Below are 19044 nucleotides of genomic sequence, written 5' to 3' on the forward strand. Positions count from 1 at the left end.
TCAACTGCCACAACTCATGATCGTACTATAAATCTAGCATAATTGACTAATTGTTCATACCATACAACCCATCTAATTGCAGTTATATTTTCTAAGTATTTTGCTATTAATGTGAAAGTATTTTAAGCCACCAGTCGTTTTCCTCTATTTCTTTATTATTTTGTCTGTGGTTTGGTCTATTCTTTTTAGATATGTAGGTGAAGAACTTAAATATTGTGTTCTGAAAAAATTAATATTTTAAACTGTTGAAATTTTTTTTCATAGATAATAAGCAGGTGCAGAAGCCACGACAAGCAAAAAAGAAAAACCTGGTCATCTTTAATCTACCCTGTTTGATTTATTTCTAAAAGGATTATGTGGGAATATTTTTCTTTTTTATTCTTGTTTTTTGTTATCTGATCTTAAATTTTAAATGCTGCTTACATAAACTTTATGATGTTAAATGTTAGGACCTGATTTGATGTTGAATGTAGTTTAGTAGGATTTGGGAAGTAAATAAATAATCAATGAATGTTGTGAAAAAAAAACTCTACATGACATTCAGCAAAAAAGAAATTTCTATAAATGCGTTAATTGATGTTGGTCCATTAGAGTCATAAGAAGCCAGTGAAGAGATCCAAGGAATCCATTGGTCATAAACTTAAATTGATTACAATTCACAACTTGGTAGATGATTATATTTTGCAAGTTGTGTTTAAAATACATAACATATTACCAATAACTTTAAAAAAAATCTAAAGTCAGAACTAATAAAATGCATTTATTTTCATGGAATAAATATGTGGAATAATCTATGAAATAAAACCAAGGAGATTAGATCCATTTTTATTTTTTAAGAAGTACATTGACTCATTTGAGTGCCGTATCATAGGAAAGATTATATTCTTTTGTTATTGCCTGTTTTGTGTTGAAAGAGGTATCAAATGGTTGATGGATTGATGTTTGGTTGCTTACTTCTTGGGAAACGTAGTTTCTGATGTTCATACTATCATGTGACATGTTAGTATTAAATGAATAAAATTAAAAAAATTGATTATGCTTCCTTATTACCTCTGAAACTTTCTTGTGCTTTTAAGACAACAAGAAAATCAATAATTGGTAATATATTGTTCTTTAACTTGGTATTTTTTTCAATGTTTTGCAAGGTCAGAGCAGTTGGTTCAAATGTATTTAATGGATATTTTCGGTTTATCTATTTATTTCACATACTCAGCAGAGTCACAGAAACAAAGAAGGTAAACAGATTATAATCAAACATGATGAACAGTTTTCATTATAAAATGCAACAATGGGAGTCAACAGTGTTGGAACATTAAGCACATTTAATTATAAATAATTTTTATTTGTTTATTTATGTCACTGATAGTTTACATTGCAAATGCTCTTTTTGTGCTTTATATAAAACCAAGAGTTTGTTTTTAAACTTTAAAGAAAAGCTTTAAGTGCCATATCTTTTACTTAAATGAACAAGTACTAGGCAGTAGTTGATATTTGTCCTTTTTTTTATTCACAGAACTCAGTAAAACTTCACTTTGAGGTTTAATTTCAGATGCATTTAATTTTCCGTTGACGAAAATATGCAAAAAGCCAACAAATGAAGAAAAGTAGAGACAGGTTCTGCTGCTCAACTCGACCAATTGCAGCTATTCCTACTTTTTCCAGCAGGTGGCGCCACATTCCCAGCTGTTCTGTCATTTTTCATGGAGAAATTAAAACCTTCAACCAAATAGAGCAGGGATAGGGAACTCCAGGCCTCGAGAGCCGGTCTCCTGCGACTTTTAGATGTATCTCAGTTTCAACACACCTGAGTAAAATAATGAGGTCATTAGCAGGACTCTGGAGAACCTGACTGCACTTAGGAGGTCATTCAGCTATTGGATTCAGATGTGTTGAAGCTGAGATACATCTAAAAGTTGCAGGAGACCGGCTCTCGAGGCCTGGAGTTCCCTACCCCTGAAATAGAGTGAAAATATCGGTTCTATTGTGGGTTTCCTTCAGTTCTTCCTTTTTGACCACAATTATTTCAGATTATAAAACAAGTTCAGACAATAGTGATCAAAAGGCCAAATTTATTAAGCCAATACAGCAATTCAAACCATCTTAATCCCTCACCGAATCATAAATGAACTAAAATTAACCAAATATTTTCATCCTTTCAACGACCACACCGAGGTCTAAATACTACCAGACCCATTAAACTAATGAATCACCACAATTGAGTTTCTCTGACAACATGAAGGAGACCAACAGGTCACACATATTCCTTAATGAGACTCAAAACTAGCAAAGGATTTCAGAGAAAATAATGTAATAGCAACAGAAACACATGGTGGTGGCAGTATGATGGCCTGGGGCTGCTTCAGAATATGGACAACTTGCAGCAGTTGATGAATTATAAATTGCTTTCAGTTACTTTCTTACATAGTTTGTTTGGATATAAAACACCAATCAGTTGGTTTTTTCAAAATGGTGTCTTCTGTTGAGTTGTTATCCCCCAATCGGTGTAGATTTAATCACAATACAATGCTTGGAGTACTGCAACTAAAAATTAAACAAAAGCATGAAAAAAAACTAAAACTACTACTGTAACTGAAAACTAAGGTAAAACTAATCAATATTTATCTAATAGTAACTAATAAAAACAAACTGAATTTGACAAACAAAAAGTCACAACAAAATGGAACTAAACTACGACAAAAAAAATTAATAAAAAACAGCTATAATAGAGAACACAACAGTGAACACAAGCAGGAGAAAAACTAACAAAATCAGAAATTTTTTTTACCTCAATTAAGTTATATAGTTTTATATAAATATTAATATTTATAAAGAACCAGTCTTGTTTTATTAGTCACGCTTTCACAACAGCTCTGTTTGTTTTTCATTCTCTCAACAACACGCCTCCTTTTAGAGCAACACCAACATTTGGATACATTCAAATATGCACTTCCAGTTCTCGTTTTTAGTAACCATTGAAATTGTATACTTCATAGTTTCTCCATTCTGTAAAAGGAGCAGTTCAAATGCTTTGATAAAAAACTCAAAATGAATGAATGAATATCAAAGAATGCAAATATGTTCTGGTTGAAAAATGAAAATGAAACAAAACAGGAATAAAGGTACAATTCTAGCAGAAAAACTTGGCCACGCCACCAAGAAGGACCTTTTGTTTTCTGCTCACAGTAAAATAATTTATTTTTACAATGCAAATATGAAGAATGAATCAGATATGTATATATGTGTTTGTACTGATGTGAGTAACTTTGATAACCAGGCAGCATGTTGAATACAGAATATTCCTGGGTTTGAACAGATCGTCGTTCTCCTCCTCTTCATCGTTTCTGTTATTTAACTCCTCCTTCACTGTAAAGCTTATAAAAAGCACGTATACCTGTATCTTCAGGAGAACTTGAACGTCCTTTACATCTTTGTTCCCTTTTGGGTTCACAGTTGATTATTTGTTTGGATCTAGTATTCATTTTCAACTTCAGATTGGTTTGATTTGTTCTGCTGAAGACATTGAAGAGTTTTACTCTCGTATTTTTTTTTGCTTCTGATCTTTTTCTTGACTCAACCCATCAGGTAAATACACTTGCTTAATTTTTATGAGTCAATCTTTAGGATCCTGAGTGATTTTTTTTTTATCTATAAATGCTGCAGGGCTGATAAAAGAGTTTCAGTCTAACATCTTAAATTCACATTAGAAGGTGGACATGTGATTGGCAATATTTTGTGTGAATGACATGTACAGATAACCTAAAATGTCAAAATATATTTAGTTTACTTGAATAATCAGGACCTTAACCTTCTACATCATTCCTTGTTGAGATGTTTAGAGAGCTGTGCTTAACTGGAAACCTGAAAATCTCAACGAAGCGAATCAACTGAAGCTTTTAACTACAGTTTCACACCAGGAGATTCTTTACTCATTTATCAAACCCACATCTCTCTGGTCCAACATGAAAATACAACCTTCTTTAAATGTTTGTTTCACCTTTATTTGCCTCGCCATCTTTTCTTCTTGGCTTTCTGTTGAAGTTTTAAGTGTTTCCCAATTGTTTGTCTGTGATAAATGCTATGTGCCAGTTCGACGCTATGTAGCTTACCGGAATTGCCTGTTCTGTAAACAACCGTCTTCCACTGCAAAGGAGGAAGTGCCAAGCAGAAAGACACGGGCAGGCGGCCATTAATGTTAGATATTTGAAAGGTGGCAGCACAGAGTGAAGGGATTTGTTCACTTCCTCTGCTGCCTTTGCTAAAACTACAGTTCTAAAACAGAAACAGAAAATCAATGTCATCGTTCACAACTTCTCCATCTGTTCGCTGATTGGCCCTGTGGAAAATCTACTGAAGAAATCCAAGTGAATGGGAGAAATATACTGTCGGTGAAGTGATGTATTATGGGAAAGCAGTAGCCAGCGTTCCTGTTGGTGTGAACGTTTTAAATAAAAATAATAAACATAGCTGTGATTTTTTTTACAGGTGGTGTTTTCTACATGTCAGTATACCAGGTGGTTTCAGCAAATTACAAGGTTCTGTAAAAACATTCAGAAAATATTAGAAAATGTAATTTATACTTTTGGATACTTGAGTAGTTTTAAACGCATATTCAATAGTATTTTCAAAAGTCAGTACTTAAGTATTTTAACTTTAATCTTTACTTGTTGGATTTCTTAAACTGGTTCCCCTCCAGTCCAGTTTCAGTCAAGAAGTAAAGGATGGATGAATCTTTCTCTTCTCACAAACAGTATCTTTTCTTCTCCCTTTTGTCAAACTGAGCACATTTTATCTCATGAATAAATATGCATGCAGAGCATTTACCATAAAAAGAAACAAGTATTAAAACATTGTAAATTACACTTGGGTATACATTGATAAAATTATATCTATTGCTTCAATAACTTCACTTCTCTCTCTGTGTTTCCCAATTACAGAGCAAGCTATGGATTTCAAGAACAACTGGATTTCTAAACTGAAAGGAGAATTTTCCAAAAGCCCAGTAGCAACTACTCTAAGCTTTGGACTGATCCAGATGACGTTTGAGAAACTGGTGGAAGTAGATTTCACATGCCCCTGTAACTCTACATACAATCATTTATATTCTTTGCCATCTTTCATTGTTCCACCAATCGTAGTCTTTTTACTAATGTTTGCCATTAAATACCACTGTAAATCATGTAGTAAAACAGTCTATAAGGCCATTAGTATCAGCCTTATTTCAGGCACAATATGGTTGATAATTGTGTTTTTTGATGGCCGTTATTACGCCTGTGCAAAGACCAGTTGGACGGGAACCTATGAAACGATTGAGAAAAATGAACCTCTGAAATGGTGTAAACCAGACACAGGCGACTCCAACTCATCTCAGGAGCAACTGGCCAAAACCCAGCTGTGGTATTCTGAGTCGCAGGTAAGAAGCAAATTGGATTTGCACAACCTAATCAGCTTAAATCATTGGTGCCAAAGTCCAGTCTTCAATAACCATCACCCTGTAGCTTTTATATTCCTCCTCTAATACACCTGGATTATATGAGTGGCTCATTAGCAGTGTTTTCAGAGCTGTCACAGAAATAAGCTGTAACTCATCCTCTAAATCAGAAGTTTTGGAGCAGGGATGCAGGCTGCAGGTTGGCAGCTTTCGTGGTCTGGACTTGGGTATTCCTCATTTAGACAATGAGTAGTTTGTTGTACTATTGAAATATGATTTTTACATTTTTTTTCTCTGTTTTTTAGTTCATTGGATTCTGGATAATATCAGGGTTGACGGGTTTTTTCCTGCTCTGTTTGCTTGTCTCCCGGTGCTCATCCAGTTCTGATGAAAATGACAGACCTGAAAGAAACGACAACACTTCTGCACCTGTGTGAAGCAAAAACCTTAAAAGAAATCACATGTGAATGTATAATTACATAGGACAAGTCATGTGTGGTTAAGAATGTGAAACATTCCTGACAAAAGCAACTTTTACGACTGTAAGATATGCCAACAGGATGCGCACAGATAGATACTAAGCGTGTTTTGGACCATCAGGTGCTTTCATACTTGATAGTCCTGTGGACTCGTTTTAAATGGGGGCCAAAGTTGCAATATTTGTTACATTTTTAGCTCATGTGGGTCACTTTCGCACTGCACTGCGTCAAACAATCCAAACGAATTGAGAAAACCAAGTTCCCCTTCTCGCCTGTGGCGGCGCTGCACCAAAACCAATTGAAGGAAACGACAGAAGAAGACATGAGCAACTTCCTTCTTTGAGAAATCTGACAAACTTTCACAACTCGGTGGACGATTATATTTACTAGTTATGTTTAAAATTCATAATAACAGATCGAGGAAAGTGTTTGTAAACCTCGTCATCCTGCAAATAGGTTATATAAACAAAACCGAGAACTCCCACTCATTGTCAAAGATAACTTTCTAATTACTAATACTATTAAGGCATGGGGCATTTTGACTCTGCCTTCAGTATATAACCGTTACAAAGGAATGCAATATAATATTTTACATAATGTATATAAGAAGCCTCTTTTAGACCAGTTGAAATCTCTTCTTATTTTTGAGGTTTTTTGTTGTTTGTTTTATAGTTATTTCTTTCTCACCTTATGAATAATTATTTTAAGTTGTTTTAAGAAAAAAAAAAGTCTGGAATGAAATAATTATTCACACTGTTATTACTTTTATTAATCAGTTCATTCATACATTTGTTACATTTTATCATATGTGTTTTACTTACTCAAGTTGAAGTTGTTCTTTTGTTCAGAGCAGCGCCTGCATTTCGTTTTGTTTACAGGAAAGGCTAACCCACATTTTGGAGCTTGCTGCTCAACCAGCATAAAGTGTCAAAGTGTGACAGCATCTGCAGCCTCCTTTCTCCTCAGCAACTCTTTTTTTCCCCCCACCAGGGGGTCCTTTTTGTGGGCTCTAGTGTCCCTTTTTCCATAGTAGGCTGACAAGAAAGGGGGGAAGACATGCGGCAAATGTCGTCGGGTCCGGGAATCGACCCCGTGACGGCCGCGTCAAGGACTGAGGGCCTCCAAACGTGGGGCGCGCTAACCTCTACGCCACCGGAGCACCGGAGACTAAAAGAACTAAAAGACTAAAAGATCACATTTTCCTTAATGAGATTCAAAACTAACAAAGGATTTCAGAGAAAAATAATCACAACAGACACGCATGGTGGTGGCAGTATGATGGCCTGGGGTTGCTTTGCTAGAACTAGAATGAAAACTAAGCAACAATCTAAAACCCAGAACCACAGGCTGATCAGCTACATCTGACCCAATGCAATTATTCATGCAAATGAGGCCCAGACAAATATGGACTGTTTCCTTCTTCCTCCAAACCCGGGAGGCTGAAACGTCAAAGGCTTTGAGTTTGTATTAATCTCATCACAGCACCGTTTTGTGTCTGCTAATGTTTAAAACGCTGAACATCTGAATGGATCCAAAGGCAATTTAAAAACTCTGACCAAGGTTTTATTGGTCTGATTTGGCAAAAGTTTGAAACAACTTACCTTTTTGTTCATGATCACATGATTTTTCACCCGGACATCACAGACTCCATCAGAGGGAAAACAGGTTTTACCATTTCATGCAGTCAGACCATAATGATGGCGCCATGTGGTTCATCCTGTTTAAGATGTTTCATTTGATCCTTTTCAGGTTTTGCTTCCGTTTTCTTTCAAAATGTATTTTGTCTGTTTTGGAAACTTTTCACATTTCTTTCTCTTTTTTTGTTAAAACTTTTTGAACCTTTACATAGTTGCATCCACAACATTTTCCAAAATGCTACTTTGTGTTTTGTGTTAAATTCTATTGATTGGGCCGTGCTCCGGTGGCGTAGAGGGCAGCACGCCCCACGTTTGGAGGCCCCCAGTCCTCAACGCGGCCGTTGCGGGTTTGATTCCTGGACCCAACGACATTTGCCACATGTCTTCCCCCTCTCCTTCCCCCTTTCCTGTCAGCCCACTGTTGTATAAGGGACACTAGAGCCCATAAAAAGGACCCCCTGGTGGGGGGAAAAAAATAAATAAATTCTATTGATTATGTTGGGCCAATATATTGAATAAGTTTTATCTGAATACTTTTTTCTGTCTTGTTTAAGCAGTGGGTTGGTTAGTGATGTAACTCCTCCTTCCTTGTCCTACTTATATAAGAACAGGCATGCTTACTTTCAGGAGACGTCGAATTAATCTTTTGGTGCTTTTGCTTCCACAGTTTACTTTATTTGTTTTGAACTTCTGTTTTAATTTTTTTTACTTACCGGATCAACCTCATATCGGTTGGATTTGTTCATCTGAAGACATTGAAAATATTTATTTTGTATTTTTGTTGCTGTTCTGGATCTTTATCTTGAGTCACACCATCAGGTAAATATATTTGCTTGATGTAAACTGGTCAGTTGTTGGATTCCTGAGTGACGTTTGGGAAAACGGCTTAGAAGTGAGAAAAGGGAATCAGTCTGGGACATTTTTTACATTTTTGTGCATGTAAATTGCACAAAAATTTAAATTTTGTGCAATTTACATGCATACATAGGGCAGATAACCTAATATATATATATATATATTTCTTTTTTTTTTCTTGTTTTTTTCCATATAATCAGGAAAAATAAATCAGAGCAACAACAGGTCTTTAAATGTATGTAGTCAAGTCCAACCAAGAAGATTTTTCAATAAAGACACCAGGAAGTGAAGTTTACAGCCTTACAAACAGGTTGTGTTTTACTGGGATTTTACTTGAAAAACCACCAGAGCAAGTTAGCATATAAAGTGAAATGAAGATCAAACATGCTTTCTGAAACAGAATATATATTTACAGTGTGCAACACACATGCATTCAGCCACATTAACTCTGAAAGTATTTCATTTCTAAAATTTTCTTTTTATCATCAGCAGGCTTGAAAACTTTGCCTTTATTTTTCTGATATAGAGAAATGTTTCTGATTATGTATTCAGTTTGTTCTGGATGAACTTTGTGGGTTCAATTTTATTTTTTAAAATTAATTTCTTTATTTTTTGCTTTTTGAATAAAAACGGTGCAGGTGACCATAACAGCAGGAACTAACAGAATATATTTGCATGAACCAGTTCCTTGTTTACAATGGAAATTTTTCTGTTTTCCAATAACTGTACAAATTATTCAGAGGGAAATACTTCCATGAAGGATTTCAGTACGTTTCCATAGTGAGGAGAGAGTTGAGTAAACAAAGTTTCCATTTTTCCAGTCAGTTTCCCATCTGTCACCTTTGCATAAGAGCAGATCTCTTTACACTAAACCTGAAATTGGCATCTGGATGGACTGTAGTCAACATCTGGAAAAGCTGTGGAGCTCGGTGAAAGTCGGTTATCACTTTCCCAGAAGAGACTTTCTGTCTTACTGTGGCCTCCATAACCCAGAGTCAGACTCTTCTTGCTAACAGTGTATTTATTTTCTTAACTGCAGTGAATGTTCCTTTCCTTTTTGTCGAGTTTGTTTTAACACATGGATGAAAAGAAAGTTAATCGTCCACAGTAAATGTAAATACATTTAAGTTCCAATTGCCAATATTGCTTTTGCAAGGCTTGTCACAATAAACAATAAGTCAATTAACTGCATGATAAATGACAACAAATTCAATTTCCATTTTATGATTTATCATTTCTCTTTTTCTATCAACAACTGGATGACAAGTCTTCATTCTGGTGCTTTGGGCTCAACTGGCCCTTTTTTGAAGGGCAGCTTTGCTTAAAGAGGCTTCATATCAATTTTATTTTATGTTCTTTGTTACAATTCTTTCTGTATTTTAAATATTTAAAATATCTTCCAGTTCCAGTGTTAAATGTTTTTTAGAATTTAAAGTTTATTGATCTTTAAGAACGTGTTCTTGTATTCTTATGCCATTACCATTATATTGCTTGAAAATTATCTCAACACATTGTCGTTTATCGCAATAACTTCTGGGACAATATTATCGTTCAGCATAATTTGTTATTGAGACAGACCCAGTTATTGCTCCTCTAATTTCATTTTTTTCTGTTTTTTCCGTTACAGACTATGGATCCAACTAAGGACCTGAGAAACGACTGGATGTCTAAACTGAAAGAAGAATTTGTCAGAAGTTCAGTGGCATCTACTTTAGGCTTTGTACTGATCCAGTTGGTGTTGGAGAAACTGGTGGAAACAGAGTTTTCATGCCCTTGTGACTCTGAATACAACTATTTACATACTTCAGTATGTTTCATTGTTCCACCCTTTATAGTCTTTACACTAATGTATGTCACTGCAGGTCACTATAAACTCTGTGACGCCTTGAAACTCGGCATTATTCCAGCTGGAGTATGGTTGGTGATAGTGTTCCTTGATGGTCGTTATTACGCCTGTGCAATGACCAGTTGGTCAGGGAAGTATGAAATGATTGTGAACGCTGAACCTCAGAAATGGTGCCAACCATTAAACCCCAACTCATCTCAGGAGCTGCTGGCCAAAACCCAGCTTCTGTATTCTGAATCGCAGGTAAGATATAATGACATTTTCCTGAGATTTGCACAAATGATGAGTAGTTTTTACTGCGAATAAAATCTAATTTTTAAAATTTGTTTCTCTTTTTTCCTTTTTTTTTAGTTCTTTGGATTCCTGGCAGTGTTTTTGTTGACGCTTTTTTATATTTTATGTTTGATCATCTCTTCCTTGTTCTCATACTGCAGTGCAAATTTGGACAGAACGAGCCTATTCCTTTTTTCCATTGTTATTGTTCCATTGTCTATTTATTTTTTAGTTCTATGGATTTTTGACTCTATTTTGGTTGCCTGTTCATGTGGTTTGGTTTGTCTGGCCCTGATGCTCGCAGGTAAACTTACAGAGGACTGAAGAGTTTAATAACTAACAGGATTTACTCAGGGCCGGCACAAGCCTCCATGGGGCCCTGTGCGAAATTTGGTTGAGGGGCCCTCTACTTCTGCTAACAATGTGAATTTCTGGAATCAACAGACGATTAGATAATTCACACACCTGATATAAACTTATTGCGTATTTGATGCCGCTGTTTGCATTATACCCTATGCATGTATAATATAGGATACATTTATCTGCCAGTCGATTTCTGGGTTAATTTTGGGGGATCGTGATCGGCCGATACTTACACAGGAAGCCCATCTTATCCACTGATCTTATTTTTGTCAGGAAAGGTTTAAAAATCAGCTTCTGTCCTCTTCTGCTCTACAGTGAGGGTTTGACTGACAGACCGGCCCACCAGCTCAGGTCTGAACGTTTACAGTTAACAACATTCACCCCACTGTTGCCAACTCACCAACTTTCTTGCTACCTTTAGAAACATTTCAGACAAAAAAAATTGGTATCGGCCAAAAATAAAAATCAGCAGGTCAGGCTCTTTAAAGATCGGTAACCAGGGATCGGTCAGAAAACTGCAATCAGTGCAGCTCTACACACATATTCATGACGTTCTTTGATTAGATAAATTTCTCTCAAGCGTTACTCCAATAGCTAGAAATTTAATTTACACCAGGTGAGTTTTTCTTCCCTTGATTCTGAGCCTTGAAATGATTTCAACATAAGTTTCACATAGCTTATAAGTTGATGTAAAATAATGTTTGTTTTAGCCACATAAATGATAAACAACAAATCACCCCAACTACAGCATAGAGCAGCTCGTCGATGTAGCAGCCATGTAGCCTGATGGAAAACATTTTGCTAGACTATATCAAACATTGAGAAGTTTTAATCACTGTTATCAAACGTTGTTAAACACGCCGTTTAAAAAGCCAAAAAAAACTCAGAAATATACAGAACCAAGCAGGAGAATCATCTCATTTAAAGTTAAAACTTAGATTCACACAAAGACGCTAGCATAAATGTTTGGCTGGAAGGATAAGTGTGCTTAGTTTGCTTGTGCCTTGGGCCGGCCCTGCCCAGAACCAGAACCAAATATGGAGAAACAGCATTCAGCTTCTATGTACCACAACAAACTTACAGAAAGCTGCAAAACGGCCGAAACACAGAATTAAATTTAATCTAGAGTTTCTTTGATAAGTAGAAAGTTGAACATTGATCAACATATTTGATGTGTGATGATGATTTTGGTGATGACATTTGACAAAATGAGTTTGTTTATTGATCATTTCATAATTGGCGACGGCGACGTTTCCTGATGTAAAGCACTTTGAACTGCCTTGTTTCTGTGAAACGAATAAACTAGATTTGACATGGTGTACTTTCTTTTTTTTGACACTGCATGTAATCAATATTTTGTTCTATGACTTTGTTTGCCTGTCCATCCTCTCGGTTTACTGATGTAATTAATTTCCTAACATAATTCATACTGCCTTGCAGAAGTATTTATAACCCTTGACCTGTCTCACATTTTCTAACCTTACAACCACATTTCATTTTATTGGGACTTACGGTTCTTTTGGCAGAGTATTTTAGTTTTTTGGATCATGTTCTGGTTTGGTGGCATAACAGAAGCACAAAAGACCAGACTGCATAAATTAGCAATTACTGCCATTAAAACCGGCTGCAGAGCACTACTTTGAAAAACTTAGAACACATCTATAAATACACATCTATTAGCAGATAGTTTTCATACTGTTCATAAGCAGCCACCCTTTCCTGTTTTTTCATTATTATACCACTTGGTATAATAATACTGCTACCCATCCCTTTCTAAAAACGGACCTTTAGAACAAAGTCAGCTGACCATGCTGTGAGTTACTTTAGATTTTGTGCTTGTTCTGGTTGATCAAGGTGACCTAGGATATTTTTGTACTTCCTGTGGGGAAATAAGACTTATTAATCAAGTATATTTACAAAAGTGACAAAAAGATATCCATGGATGTTTTTGCTATGGTTGTTGGAGCCAAATATGTGTATTTTTGGTTTTGGTCACTAGATGGCGCTGTATGCTCCAGTATATGAACCAAGAGATCACAGGTAGTCGACAGGTGTTGAACCCGGAAGGGCATGCAAGTTTTTGACCGCTGTGGCGGAGTCTTTGTTAACACTGTTCTCGTGTATTGTGGAATAAATGGAATTTGTTCACAAATGGTTCATCTGATTGGAACAAATTTGGACAACAAGAATCGGATTGACTTTACACGCTGTCAACAGGTACAATGTTAGCCGCTCAGCGCGTCATAACAAAGCAGCAACGGATCAACGCTTAACAAGTGCAGTATTAAACTGGCACTTATAATGGTATTATATGTATGCTTTGAGTGAGTTTTATATTATGACACCATTAAATATTTGTGATGTCTTAACAAACAGAGGAGGCTCGAACCATGTTCGTAACTCTTTATTGTCGTGCTAACCTCTTGGCAACTACCGAGAGAGAGAGTGCTGCACGTCACAGAATACAAGGACTGTACCAACTCAGGTAACCACAGGGGTAAATACACCACATCATCCCCCTTTTAGATGGAAATACAATTTTTATCTACATACCCTAAATAAACTAAAGGTCACTCATTTCAGCTTAAGTGTATTTTTATGTAGAACCAAACAATAACTCAAACGTACATTTACTTGATACTCAAAACATTTTTTTTTTCTTTTCTGTTTACCTCTGCATCCAACTCAGATGTAACCCTTAATGCAATAAGAATAATAACAGAACATAAGATGTATAACTGTTATGCCTAAATAAACACAAGGCTATTCACAATATCGTTTTGGCGTCTTCCGTGTTCGTGTGGAACGCCTCAAAACCACTGAAGGATCTGGGGAAACAGGAGGGTGCACCCCAGAGTCCAAATCACTTTGTTTGGGTGTAATGTTTACATCATTTTGCTCTTGTGTTGGTGTTTCACTGTCCTCAATATCTGGTTCAGCTACAGCTTGGGTACGAAGCTGATCTCCATGTCGTCTGTGCACAGTGTTTGAGTACCGCTCTTTCACTTCATAAGAGACTGGACCAGTTTGTCTTACAACCTGCCCAGGTATCCACTTGTGAACTCCTCCCCCTGTGTTGCGAAGATAAACAGCATCATCAACAGAAAAAGAGCGGTCCACGGCAGTGAAGTCATGCTGAGCCTTTTGTTGATACTGCTTCCTGCGAACAGTCTCCTTGGTGTTAGGTTTGATGAAATCCAGTCGGGTGCGGATGTGTCTGCGCAAGAACACGTCAGCTGGAGACTGGCCCGTCGTGCAGTTTGGCGTAACACGGTACTGTAGCAAAAACAATGAAAGTTTGTCCTCAATGTTGCCTGATTGGCTGGCAAGCTTTTTCATGCCCACTTTAAATGTCTGCACAAATCTCTCAGCCAAACCATTAGTGGCAGGGTGTCCTGGTGCACTCGTTGTGTGCAAAATGCCATTTTGTGCCACAAACGTTTGGAACTCTGCAGATGTAAAAGTGGTAGCATTATCTGTGACTATTTGTTCAGGAAGTCCATACGAAGCAAACAGTCTCTTCAACTTCGTAATTGTGGCTTGTGATGTGATGTGTGGCATACGAAACACCTCCAACCACTTCGAATACGAATCAACCACAACCATAAACATGCTTTCGAGGAAAGGTCCAGCAAAGTCAATATGCAGTCTTTTCCAGGATTCACCAGGGAACTCCCAGGGATGCAATGGAACATGCTGCGGCATCTTCTGTTCCAGTTGACATGTTTCACACGTTTTGCAAACCTGTTCCAGGTCATGATCCAGGTTTGGCCACCAAACATATTTGCGAGCTAAGGCCTTGGATTTTACGATGCCTTGGTGACCAGAGTGAATCTCATTTAACACAGTCTTTCTCATTTTAGAGGGTATAATCACTCTGGTTCCCCACAAAACACAACCCCTCTCAGTTGAAAGCTCACTCCTCTTGTTGTGATAAGCCTTTAAAGTCTCATCCGTAACAGAGGGCCAACCTTCCATGACATACTGGTAAACCTTTGACAAGTCCATGTCTGTGCGTGTGGCCCGAGCGACCTGGGTCGCATTTAGTGGAGCCCCTTCCAAATGCACAGTTAGCAGTGAGTTTACCACTGCTGAACTCAATGCTGTTCCAGAGTCGCTTGCTTCCGGCAGAGGACAACGAGAAAGCCCATCTGCATTGCTATGTTCTGCTGATTTTTTGAAAACAATGTGGTAATCATATGCTGACAATATGATAGCCCATCTTTGAATGCGTGCTGCAGCTAAGGTAGGTAGGGTCTTGTGCTCCCCAAAAAGCGTCAGCAGGGGGCGATGGTCTGTTGCTAAGGTGAAATGCCTACCCCATAGGTACTGGTGAAACTTTTTTACTCCATAAATCAGACCAAGAGCCTCTTTTTCTATTTGAGAGTACTTTTTTTCTGCTGGGGACAGTGTTCGGGAAGCGTATGCTATTGGTCGCTCCTCCCCACTTGGCATTGTGTGCTGTATAACAGCACCGATGCCATATGCAGAAGCATCACACGCTAAAGTGAGAGGCAGGTTGGAGTCATAATGCGCCAGTACCCGATCACTTGTCAGCAGACCTTTGCACCTATCGAACGCTGCCTGCTCCAGTGCAGTCCATCTCCAAGTCACACTGTCTTTCAGTAACTTGTAAAGTGGAGCCAGGGCTGTGCTTTGCATTGGCACAAATCTCCCATAATAGTTAACAAGTCCCAGGAACGCTTGAAGTTCTTTCACATTACTAGGAGCAGGAGCGTCCTGTATTGCCCTCACCTTTTCTTCTGAAGGGTGGACTCCATGTTCATCCAAAACGTGTCCCAGAAATTCAATTTGTGGCTTGTTAAACTCACACTTGGAACGTTTTACTCGCAGACCATTCTCCTGAAGGCGTTGCAGGACCTTCTCCAGGTTGCTCAGATGTTCTGCTGTTGAGCATCCAGTGATGAGCAAGTCATCCAGGTAGACCACCACTGGTAATCCTTTCATAATGTTTTCCATAATTCGCTGGAAAATTGATGGAGCTGTACTGATTCCAAAAGGAAGTCTGTTGTAAACGAACAGTCCTTTATGAGTATTGATAGTTGTGTACTTCTTGGAATCCTCATTCAACAGAACTTGTTGATAGGCTGCTGCCAGATCTATCTTTGAAAAGTACTTTCCCCCCCTGAGTGTTGCCAATAGTTCCTCCAAACGTGGTAGAGGGTATGTATCAGCTTCAAGGGCTTGGTTCACTGACACTTTGTAATCTCCACACAAGCGAATAGAAGCGTCCCTCTTTAGCACTGGCACTATCGGTGCTGCCCACTCGCTGTGTTTCACAGGTGTAATAATGTTACACTTTTCCAGTCTTTCGAGTTCTTTTTCCACCTTTTCCTTCATCGCGAAAGGAAGAGGCCTGTGTTTATTAAATTTGGGCAGCATCTCAGGTTTGACCACAATGGTAGCTTTAATGTCCTTCAATGTGCCTAACTCCTCCTTGAATACATCACTATAAGTATCCAAAAGCTCATTGAGTGATAAGTGTTTTGGCACACCCACGTACTTAATCTGCTGCCAATTAAGTCGGAGTTTTGTCAACCAGTTCCTTCCACATAGTGATGCGCCATGTCCCTTTACAACCAAAAGTGGCAAAACTAGAGCTTGGTCTTCATACACTACTTTTGCTACCAGCTGTCCCAAAACACAAATACGTCCTCCATTGTAAGCTTTCAGCTTCACTTTAGCTGGCTGCAAGGGCAGGTGAGAGAACTTTTTCAAGTATGTAGGATATGAAATGACACTTTTTGCTGCTCCTGTGTCAATTTCCATTTCCAAATCCATATTGTCTATTGCAAATGTTGCTTTATATCTTTCATCATCCTCAGCAGTAACAGTCAAAAGGGCTAACTCCTCTTCTGGGTCTTCCTCAGCCATCACATACTTTGTGTCTCTGCTGCTCCTGCTTGGCACACTCTTTTCATGACTCTTTTGCACTTTAGCTCGACATGCTTTCCTAATGTGTCCAATCTTTCCACAATTATGGCATTTAGTCTCTTTAAAATGACATTCATTTGCATTATGATTTTTCCCTTTGCATCTGTAGCACATATTTGTTTTTACTGGCCTCACCTTGTGAATGTTTCCCTCACTAGACCATTCACCCTCCGCGCCTCTAAGCTGTCGAGTGTCTCTGTCTGCAGTCTCCATATTGAGAGCAATCTCAAAAGCTTTGGCGAAAGTCAGCCGGTCCTCTGAAAGTAACCTCCTCTGGCACGCTTCATTTTTGATTCCACTTACGAACCGATCCCTCAGTGCAGAATCCAGCGACGCACCAAAATCACAATTAGCTGCTTGTTGTTTTAGCTCAGCGACATACTGGGCAACAGTCTGACTCGTCTTTTGGTTGCATTTATTAAAACGGAAACGTTCAGCAACTAATATGGGCTTGGGTTCGTAGTGTTCTTTCAAAATGTCCACAATCTCACCAAATGTCTTGTCTTTTGGTTTTCCAGGCTGTACTAAGTTTCGTAAAAGTCCGTATGCTTTAGCACCCATTACACTTAGCAACACCGCCACGTGCTTTTCTTCGTCAATGTCGTTAGCTTCCAGGTACTGCTCCAGACGCTCGATATAAGCTGTCCATGGCTCGACCTCTGGTCTGAAGTCATCTATTTTGCCAACCTGAGCCATCGTACTCACTAGTACTGACACTTGACGTCTTCTCTCCACCGAAAAGTATCCTCGTCGCCAGATGTGATGTCTTAACAAACAGAGGAGGCTCGAACCATGTTCGTAACTCTTTATTGTCGTGCTAACCTCTTGGCAACTACAGAGAGAGAGAGTGCTGCACGTCACAGAATACAAGGACTGTACCAACTCAGGTAACCACAGGGGTAAATACACCACAATATTGTAACCACACCTTTTTTTAATGTCGAATATAATGCTTTATATTGCTTCACTGTGTTAAACCCTTTACAAACTTGTTCCAGATAAGGACAAGATGAATAACGTTTGCCTTCCAGGATGCAGCAGGTCAGAATGTTCTACCAGCAGAAATAAAAGGTGAAACATCTAAGAAACCACAACTCCTTAAATTGCTAGCAGCCAAGAGTGGAGTGTTTTATGCATGTATGCATCTGTATGGGAATAGTTGGAGAGGTTTGCGATGTCTCGGGGTGCGAAGATAAGAGATGGAAGTATGAAGTCCTCACTCTTGCACTGAGACACAAACTCCTCCTGCAGGGACTTATTGCTGCTTGTGAGTGCGTTGTGTCTCCATTTGGCCAAATGAATTGATTTAATAAATGTCTTTACATTCTGGTTTGTGTCTTGCCTGAGACATCTAAGAGAGGTGGGTTTTGAAGAGATGGTCGTAACTATCTCTCAACAGAACCAAGATTTCCCAGGAGCTCAACACAGATGGTCTTGTTAAGGACAGGGAGTTGTTCTTTGTTGCTAAAGGGGGAAGATAAGTTCTGGGTTGGGCAAGTAACACTTATTATCTCCAGGATCAAGGAGCTCTGCAGAGGTCTATCTAATAACAGTGTGAGAAGAAATAAATATTCACACATTCACACACATCATTCATGATGATTAATAGTTGTTTATGGTTGCATTTAGTTTTGTTATTGCTGTGGGGTAAAAACTGTCTCTAAGATGATTGGTTCTTGTTCTGATTGCTCTGTATCGTCTGCCTGTGGCTGTACTCCTTTTAGTTTATAAAAGACAAAGAAGAAATAATTATCACACCTTGACAGGAAAACAGCCCCCATCTGTTCTGTACTTGTTTACCAGAACAATGTGAGCAGGAAGAGAGGATGCAGCTGTTCTTATTCTAGATCCACCCTGTGAACTGGTTCTGACTGACTGTGTTCAGCCATTCCATCTTTGTACATGTGCTAATCTTGAAAGCCCCTTTGGATGTGTTAATACCCTCTGATATGTCCCTCTGATATGTGAAGGGGTGTATAAAGACAAGGGATCACGATGTCTAGTTCAGAGTTTGTCTGACAGTCTAACTGGATGCAATCTCTCCACCTCAGCTAAGGTGTTTAACATGTTGTAAAATTTTCTATTACAGCGCTCAGGTGAAAGTACGATACACATTGTTTCCCAAAATGCTACTTCCTGTTTTGTGTTAAATTTCATTATACATTATGTTGAGGTAATATATAGAAGCAGTAGCATCTAAGCACATTT

At 38.2% G+C, this 19044-nt stretch overlaps 1 protein-coding gene and 1 long non-coding RNA gene across 2 annotated transcripts; one reads left to right on the plus strand and one right to left on the minus strand.

Annotated features, from left to right (window-relative positions):
- The first annotated feature begins 8170 nt into the window (after positions 1 to 8170).
- LOC122835337 lies at positions 8171 to 12192 on the plus strand. The gene is made up of 3 exons (XR_006371297.1): positions 8171 to 8363; positions 10027 to 10488; positions 10597 to 12192. It is a non-coding gene; the product is annotated as an uncharacterized LOC122835337 (long non-coding RNA).
- Positions 12193 to 13337: 1145 nt separating this feature from the next.
- Positions 13338 to 17608, minus strand: LOC122835560 (uncharacterized protein K02A2.6-like). Its single transcript, XM_044124719.1, has one exon. It carries the CDS (start codon positions 17530 to 17532, stop codon positions 13645 to 13647), a length of 3888 nt encoding a protein of 1295 aa, XP_043980654.1. The 5' UTR covers positions 17533 to 17608; the 3' UTR covers positions 13338 to 13644.
- Positions 17609 to 19044: the final 1436 nt, after the last annotated feature.

Source organism: Gambusia affinis, linkage group LG08, assembly GCF_019740435.1.
Source record: "Gambusia affinis linkage group LG08, SWU_Gaff_1.0, whole genome shotgun sequence".
In the NCBI taxonomy this organism is placed as follows: Eukaryota; Metazoa; Chordata; class Actinopteri; order Cyprinodontiformes; family Poeciliidae; genus Gambusia; species Gambusia affinis.

What these genes read in the sequence shown, in the direction of transcription:
- LOC122835560 (XM_044124719.1), bottom strand. Translation starts at nt 17,532, where the DNA reads ATGGCTCAGGTTGGCAAAATAGATGACTTCAGACCAGAGGTCGAGCCA.